The 9733-nt window shown below is 33.4% G+C and overlaps 1 protein-coding gene across 2 annotated transcripts in view; it reads right to left on the reverse strand.

The window, feature by feature from the left end:
- LOC117112110 overlaps positions 1-9733 on the reverse strand; it is a 29345-nt gene that overhangs the window by 12507 nt on the left and 7105 nt on the right. Inside the window, exons 1-2 of one of the 2 annotated variants that reach the window (XM_033255160.1) lie at positions 4818-5009; positions 189-249 (exon numbers count right to left, since the gene is read on the reverse strand). In XM_033255160.1, the coding sequence (XP_033111051.1) occupies positions 189-191 (3 nt within the window). In that variant the 5' untranslated portion in view covers positions 192-249; positions 4818-5009. Of the gene's footprint in view, positions 1-188; positions 250-4817; positions 5010-9733 lie in introns of those variants that run through there. The other variant, XM_033255161.1, reaches the window with a different exon arrangement.

A 9733-nucleotide genomic window follows, 5' to 3' on the forward strand; every position in this document is an offset into this window, starting at 1 on the left:
ATATATGTTTTGTGTTGAAATGCAACAAATAAACCAAACTATATTGAAAAAAATATTAATCTATAAATTACATTGAAAATAAAAAACACTAAGAGTAATATCATAAATAAATAAGTGATATTAATAGTCATGCACATATTGTATTACATCATAATTATTTTCAATTGCATATATATAACAATACTCACCATATTTTAACACAATGGGTCAATTCACTGAAGGGATAAAAATGGTATGGGTTCCACGGACCTAAAAACAAAAAAATAATAAATATATTTTTTAGATTATGAGAAATCGAATTGCAACATCTTAACTTTAGGAGAAATGTTACAAGGTATGTATTACCACAGATCATATAGGATCTGTGACATTAATAAACTCTAAAGAGAAAATGCTCAATTATTCAATTAAATAATGTATTTTTTTTTAATAAATAGGTATGACAGTAAAACAGGACTTGGCGCCATTATATTCAGTGTCACGTCTGTTTTAGGACCACTAAAACTTTGATAGACGCGAAGGCAGATCATGCGCATGCTCTCTGAATTACGCGTATTTAAAAAAACCACTTAAATTTAACTACTCGTTTAATTACGGCAATCAGTCAAATAAAGTCTCTTCAAACAAAAATAAGATAATCCTCATTTCATATAGGCCTATGTGGTTTTAAAATCCGGAAAAACACTATCAGATATGTCAGACTACAGTAAATGTTTGATCACACTTTATCTGATGGCGTTGTTTGTTCCAACATCTGGTCCAACAAGTTATATGACTGAGCAGCTTTAGCTCAGTCGGCTAATCTGGTGGTAGCCACTGTGTGTGTGCTGAACCGTGAAGATCTCTAGGTCCCCGGTTCAATTCCCATCGCTGCCTCTCCTTGTGTTTCAGCTAGAGGGCTGAAATACAAGTTACATAGCGCACCGTCTTTCGGATGAGACGTTTAAGCCGTTGGTTCCGTGTGCATTTATGGTCTATGTGCACGTTAAAGAACACAGTACACTCTTCGGAAAAGAGTAGGGGATTGTCTCCCGGTGTATTGTCCAATCACCACCAGAAGGACCCCACTGGAAACAAGTCTTCATCTAGACTTTCACTTTCGTGGGCTATCCTTGATGTTTACACTGAATAAGTCCAATCCAATCCAATCCAATCCAATTCCATTTGTAATGCGACAGTTCATTAGTGAGAGGAAGCCTGAACAAATACATTGTGTGTTAAATCTGACCATGGAGCTATGAGACTTCGTATAATGCGCCTTATATAAGTCGAATATTGGATTGGATTGAATGAAATTAGCGCATGCGTTCCAGAATAGAAGGCAAATATTTGAACCAGAGTGTTTCTCTTCACCATGGCAACGTGTTGCCACTTTATCTAATTTTCCACCTTTATGTGCACTTAGAGGTAAGTTACCATAGTACAGTGGTTATCATAGTTGTGCGAGTATTCATAGGAGATTTTTAACTGGTATTTTTATACATTTTCTCATCCAGGTTATACAGATAGCTATTATTAAGACAGATTATTATTAATACGTATAGAGGGCATCATCGAAATAGCCTGGTTCCAGTTTTGGATACTCAGTATATTTCTGAGGTCCAGAGCAGATCTAAATTGGATCAAAACAAATTTACTAAAAGACGGCTGTCATAGTTAGCAAGAGTTGAGAAGGGGAACTCGGTTGACTGGTTGGAATGTGCCAAGTGATGAAGGTGGGGGTGGTGGACTAAAACATAACAACCCTGAGGGGAATTTGGAGAATCTTAAAGATAATTATAGATTTGACAGGAAGATTATGCCTAGTTGGTTGAAAATTGGTGTTGTGCATTTCTGAAACAAAAAAGAAGAACGTTAATTTCAGGGAGTAACCTTTCAAGGAAACATCACTGCTTCTATGTTTTTCAAGATATTGAAAACGCCTGAAGTATTTTTATTTTATTTTGATTGTTTTTATATTACTATCATTATCATTACCATAAATATTGAACTGGCTTAATTGACATTTTTGTTAGTAGTCATAATTTTTATTATTATTATTATTATTATTGTTATTATTATTATTATTATTATTATTATTATTATTATCTTTATGCCTTTATTTTCTTTGAATAGGCCTTTGCTAAATTCGGCCAGTACACTATGTAAATAATGCCGTGCACGATGGGAACAAACAGAGAGAGAAAGGTGAAGATTAAGTGATGAATAATTGTACATTGTACTATATAAATGTATTATGGAGATAGACTTTATGAATCGTTGACACACGCTTCAAGGTCGTCTGACGTAACAGCGATCACGTTCTTGGCAATAATTACAAGATACACGTTCGCAATCTACTCGTATGTCGTAGGCCTTGTCCTACGCATTATCAGATGAATAAATCACTTAACTCAGATCTATAATGATGTACTAGATTCTAGGATAGGCTAATAATGTAGGCCTACTCCCCATTCATTTGTGTAGCAGAACGGATTGGTACTAAAATAGTGATAGGCATAAATAAAATACATAGAAGAGCGCGTTCATGATTATTCATTCATCTTATAAATATATCTATAGACCTAAATAATATACATCTTTAAGTATCTACTTAAGTATTTAAATTCCAAAATTTGTCTTATGTCTCGTAAAAATGGAGGAATACTTCACTTATACTACTAATACAGTATTTACGTTTGTGAATATTATTATATATACAGTACATGAAATATTGCTACTGAATAAAAAGTCCAGTAGAAAAAATGTATTTAATTCCTTGTACCGATAATACGGTATTTAGTTTTAGAATAGAGATTTATCGCATTCGCGTATCAGGTCTATCGTTGGCCCTACTCGACGGCGTAAATACTGTGAAGTATTGAATAGATAGTCATGCTTTTATTAATATCGGTAAGTAGATCCTAACAAGATTATTATCTTATTCAAACCCTCGCCCTGTTATGTACTGAAAAAATAATGGCCCGCAGGTCGATCCGAACCGATCTACCAAATGAGACCAAGCTCGATTTAGCACTGTCAGTTACGGCCGAAAAATATATAAATAACGTTCTAAAATCTGCATCTTACTTCCAATCAGCACAAAAAATCTGAAGGAAATCAGTCCACTAGTTTTTTTTAGTTATGCGCCCACATACACACTATTAATAAAATTTTGAGTCCGCCGTAGCTCAAGTTGGTCAATATTTCGTTTTCCATTTATTTCTTGAATGATAGACTTAAATTGTTTTGTCTACTCATACCGAACTATCAAGACATAACAAAAACTTATAGATGGGTATCCATAACAAAGTAAACTTTGTATCCGGATGTAATGATGGTAATGATGGTTTGTTCAACACCATGTTCCCAGTGAGAACATCAATGAATCATTCTTACAGTACACTTGGTTTTCATCTAACGTTTGCATTTCTGATCTTTCTAAATCATCCATTATCCAAAGAGCCAGATTAACGTCCAGTCAATCAATAAGTAAAGACAGTTCCATAAATTGTTGGCTAAATTGCGTTTAAAAATACGGTATATAGATAATAAAATAAATCTTAATTGTATACATTGATCCCATGAACTACGGTACTGCTTTGAGTCGCGTCAGTGTTTTCTAGAGAAGCGTGGTGGCGCTAATTCAAAAGCTGGATTTGAACGTCCGGATTCAGTGTGAAGTACAGAATGTTCCGCCGATCATACGGATTGCTAACATTACATAATTGCTGATGTTACAGTGATTGTAGTGTCCTTGGGCAATGCTGCATACATCGAGCAAGATGAGTTTCTCTTACCGTAGGTATGACGTCATCATGAATAACCTTATTCAAACCATTATATCTGCTAAATTATCATCTATAAACTCTGCATATTATGTTTACCCGATAACGCTTATATTTGATTTTCCTCAGTAATGTTTCATTGAAATGCATAGAAGTGATATTATTAGTAACAGTAAATAGAGAAACATCAATGTACAATTAATATTTATAACAACATTGACAATGGAATTAATATTAATAATAATTTATATCACGTAATGTTACCATGACAGTATTAATTCATGCCAATAAAAGTGCATAATTATGAATAAGTACGGTGAGGTTAATATTACTATTATTAATACTATAATAATAATAATAATAATAATAATAATAATAAATAATAATAATAAAAATAATAGTCATAATACAAATATTAAAAATATATTAAATAGGGTTATTATTAATAAACTAATAGTATAATAATAATGATAGCGACAAGGATGATTTATTTCAGTTGTATGGGTTAAGAATATATAAAACAAACGCGAACACATTTTGGCGCACTCGCTCTCTGAGTGCCAAATACTAAATGCACGCATCCGAATTACAAATCGAGGGGTTACGAACTTGACCACTAGAGGGCCGGACCATACATTACGAGCATATAATGGTAAATATATTGGAGTACAGAGTTCACTAAACTGACGAAAATTGTCTATTTTGGGGGTGGTTTGTCGCTAGGAATATTCCACTATCAATATTATTGTTCAGCAATTTGTCCATTATTTTCTGCATCCCCGCATCACTGACATTAGATGGATACGGTATTCCCATCGATGACGCAACTATGGTCTGAATTTCAGATTACTGTTTTTGATTGGAGTTATTGATTTGATTTTAAACGCATAGATCAGCTAGTGATAGGAAGAACATGGGCTACCTAGACTAGTTGCCTTCTCAGATCAGACGAGAAGCCGTCGAATCAATATGACAAGTCAGTGGTAACAGCATTACATAGGAAATCGCTAGAGATGTGTGAACTCGCGTTTCAGATTATTCATGGCTTACCTGATCAGGAGGAGTGAAAGCGAACCGTGTCTAATAAAAGTCTACGTCAATACTATCCTAGGCATCGTACGTTTAGTTAATATCCACGATTCCAAACGATATGAACAGGCAGAATCGAAGCATGCTGAGTATTAACAACACTGCTTCACGGAAGAGAATGACTAGAAAAAATGGAGATGCCAATTAATACCATAGTTTATTAACATTTTCCTCACGGGTGCATTGATGCGTAACATGTTCTAAACAACACTGGCACTCGGAATCATCGCGTAGACGTCATGCTTACGTTTGTAGCGTTGCCATGGTCGTATAACGACAACCTCCTTTCAATTCCTCTCGACTTGAAGACTCTCGTTACACTCAATATCATATCCGAAACGTAACTTTATATAAATAAATTCGATGCTAAAATCAATAAAACAAAACGCATTTGAGACCTTTATGTGCATTTCGAACAATATAAACGCGTTTTAAAATCCGTTTGTAAAATAAAAATGATATAGCGGAAGTTTAACGTCTTCATCCCATATCCATTAATATCTATGAACTGAAAATGATAAAAGTACTAAATCAAAATTTGAAATTGAGTTCTGTCCTTAATAAAAATAATAATAATAATAAAATATGTATTTTTATCTTTTTTATTTATTTAAAACATATTTATACAGATACAATAATTTCTTTGACAAGATGTAACAGTGTGTTTTTTAAAATAGTCCTGTAATGTAATTGCGCCAATTTAAAAAAAAAAAAGGCGTAGAATTCGTACTGTTCAAGATGATTAAAAAATACCGTATCGTAAACACAATATAAACAAGCATATAAATTATAACAGTACACGAGAAGGCCTAGGATAATATTTGCGATCCTTGTTTTTTTTTAAACCAAAATTCGTTATGATAAACCCATCAAAACCTACTTGTCTTGTCGACATACAAGTTTTGATTGGCTTACCATCAATATTGGTAATCAACATAATCGTTGAAACCCAATGAAGATTTTCTCCAATATGATGGTATAATCGTATCAAGCATAGCACTTTAACGAAAAATTCTTTTTCTGTGAAAACAGTGTCTCCCACACATTCTATCACGCCAAAATTAATGAAAAGGGACTTTTCGTTAAGGAGCTATGCGAATGCCTGCTAAGATTATAACATCGAATGTTCAAGCGCTGTTAATTACGGTATTTGAAGCGAACCCAACTCAACAGTTTCGATTTCTTTAGGTGTTACATCATCAACGGCGTACTATAGGCCTACGGTATATACGCAATAGTAAAACATGAACCGCAATGAGTAAACAATGGCTGGTTCTCGATGAATTAGAATACAAAATTGATAAGCTAAAGCTGAAATGCAAACACAGAATCGTCAATTTCAATTCAATTCAATTTAATGGATATCACTTTCGTAACAGTGGCACACGTTGGACAATACCCGACGGTGCATCCAAATATAAGGGGAAAAAACTATAAAAAAAAAAAAAAAAAAAAAAAAAAACAAAAAAAAAAAAAAACTAAAAAAAAAAACTAAAAAAAAAAACTAAAACTAAAACTAAAAAACTAGGAGTAAATTAAACTAAACTGTATATGCAAAGTAAAATTTATCAACATGGCATGTAGGCCTATGTTGTACGATAGTCTTACAGTACCGTATTATTTACAGAGTTGTAGTATGATTTGTAAGTTAATATACAGCTAGAACTAATAGACCAAATATGGGTTCATATTTACTACAGCCTTAACACATTTAAAGAAAATAAAAACACTAATTAATACTAAAACTACAGTAATTAAATTTCTACTTTTTACAAGGTATTTATAGCAAAATATAGAGCTTAGAACTAACTGATCATCAAGGTTCATATTAACAGATTAAAAGGAAATACAAAAACTAATTAAAGTGTAACGGGTGGTAATGTGGCCATGGATTTATATATTTCAGATCTTAATTTCCATGCGCCTTCGAGAAATACATTACAATAATTATCAAATATTTCTGCTAATTTATGGTTACCAAATTGGTCATAAAGATTATCGAGAGATAAATGATGTTTATAATCCAACGATCCGGTTATAAATGATTCCCAAAATTCATCAGTGAGATTATTGCTTTTCTTTAGACAAAGTGAATATGGGAATTTTCTTGAGTAGGAAGCTCATTTGAATCATAATTCAGAAGGCAAGTGAGACGTGGTCATACAGCTAGATTGTGTCGGGGGCGTCTCGTAGGCTGGCTACACTGTTCGTGATGTAGTGGTGGAGGCCTGGGTAATTCCTGTATTGACTGTCACTCCCGGTGAGTTGATTTACCTGGTCCATAAAATGCAGGTTCTACACATCAAATGATAATTTCTTATCCTATATTATTTACGCTCAATAACACAAAGCATTTCACATCATTCTTTCATTCAAAACAGTTCTTCAAACAATAATGAAAACGTAGATTTTAACAGTAAGGCCTATAATAAGTGATTATACGTGCAAGTAAAAAAAAATAAGTGATTATAACAATTATCATTTAAGCATTAATATCCCGGGTTGCCTTTTTAGTCTTGATTAGATACATGTTCTATCGTGATACAATTACATGCATTGACATATGGCATGTTGTCTTCAAATCTTCATCACCGTGTACTATCAATAAAGCACCATACGCTTTGTGGTTAATCCGAGTTTGGTATACAGTATTATAATATACAGTATTCAATTTGCGGTGGTGCTAAAACTAACATCAAGTGTGAATAAAATTCCCACTAGTTCCACCAACAGTCTCTATCAACATTTAAAAAAAATATCAAACTATGTTTAAAAAAAAAATAAATATCCGATAAAACACATTGAATTATGAAATGATATTTTGTTTTATACTATAAAGTTAATAAAGACTGGATGCTACTGTACAAGTTTGCCATGTTTAGTCCATATGTAATTTTCGTTGCTTGAGAAATCATATTCTAACAAGAGATCGAGAGCAAAATAGTGAAAAAATATCAAAATCACCCAACACTAAATAGGATCGCAAACAATAGCGTAAAGGCGCTAAGAAAACTAGAGTTATAATTTCCTGGATGTAACTGAATCGCTTGTAGCAAAACCATGAAAGAGATAGTCGTAGGCGTATGTAATATAGCCCACGCGGCAACAATACAAATGCATTTATCATAATAATGTATCGGATGTTTTTTTTCGCGATTACCAGAAAGATGAAACTCCGACTGACTGATACCCAATTCAATTCCGCCCCCTTGTTTTTTCGGCACATACTTGTAGACACCTACGCATCGATATTGATATTGTATGACTGACTAGCAGGGTTTTCAGTAACCTTTAGCGCACAAATAAGTTCTGAGATTATATACAAAATTCATTAAAAACAAAAGGTAAATACATTGTCCGAATAAAGGACATGATAATACCTCGTGTAGCATAGCTCTCAACGAATGTTGTCCTATAAATAAATAAAGATATTGTGTAACAAAATTCCACTGACGGGATTCGAACCCGCGACCTCTCGCTGTCAAAGCGAGTGTCATAACCATAAGACCACAGAGGTTTCATCGTTGAACAGGTTTAAATAACGTCAGGTTATTATATCACACAATAGGTACGTACGGCTGGAGACAATTTAAAGATCAAAAAATATAGCTTAAAAATATATATAGGCCTATTAAATAACTATTTTTCATGATTGGTTTTATGTGAGACATCACCTCACATTATAAACTGCCAGAAACATAACCAGAGCCTTCGGAGAAAGTCCTTCCTCGGTGATGGGTTTACAGTATCATGCGTGTTTGTACTACCCGTATATTTTTTGCCAATGAAATATCAAATTGACCCGTGCTTGTGATCCTATTCACAGGAGATTGGAAATCCATTGGCCTATAATTTCAGTGAGTGCTTAAGGCAAACCTAGAGTTGACTACTCACAGCTTCTACATACACACTTACTCGAGATAAGATTCACAAACCAACGTTTCAGTCATTAGCAGTCCCTATCATTTTTGTAGAAGTTGGGCTTTCAATTGGTTCATCGTGTAGAGTGTTTCCATTTGAAGTGATTGCATTCAGGCAAAATACAAATATGATCCATATTAATGCACTGTATTAAGGCCAACTCAGACAGCGTCGGCCGACGCAGCCCGACGCGATTTGTTGTCGCGTCGGGTCTGTGTGAGTTGAACACAGACACGACGGTGTGCGTCGGGGGCAATCGCGTAGTAGAATATTAAACGTGTTTAATATTTCTCACGACGGCTTAAGATTGTCCCCGACGATAAATCGGGTCGGGCTGCGTCGGCCGACGCTGTCTGAGTTGGCCTTTATGCGCTTTGCTCAGCGATCTATGCTTATATGAAAGGTAGCGCTTGTGTGTGGACTAACAGAAATAGAGAGGATCAACCACAACATTTTTTTTTTTAAAGATAGTTTATGTCAGTCGAACCAGTTGCTTCTCAACTTTGATGATTGATTTAGAAAGAGAGGTTTTTCGATTGTGTTACTGTGTAAATTCTATTATCTAACTGTAACTTAAACATGAGTATACATACCTTAATGCCATGTTTATGTATTTTGTACTAATTTTAATATACAATGTAGGCATATTGATACAAAAAAGAATACACTTTTAAAAAAACAGTTTATTTTTACTTATTTTTAAATTATTTGTATTAATTACTATGATATTTATGATTGATTAGAGATACCGCACTGTTGTTTAGAGTAGGCTATTAATATAAATATTAATTGAAAAAAATGGTATTATTATAATAATGAAAATATCAATAATAATAACAATAGTATCACTAATAAAATATAATATTAATCATGATAACGATATGCCAATAACGATAGCAACAACAACAACAATAATAATAATAATAATAATAATAATAATAATAATAAATATCTGG

This window comes from Anneissia japonica, unplaced genomic scaffold (assembly GCF_011630105.1).
Source record: "Anneissia japonica isolate Jap-2015-1 unplaced genomic scaffold, ASM1163010v1 scaffold3934_len446420_cov169, whole genome shotgun sequence".
NCBI lineage: Eukaryota > Metazoa > Echinodermata > Crinoidea > Comatulida > Comatulidae > Anneissia > Anneissia japonica.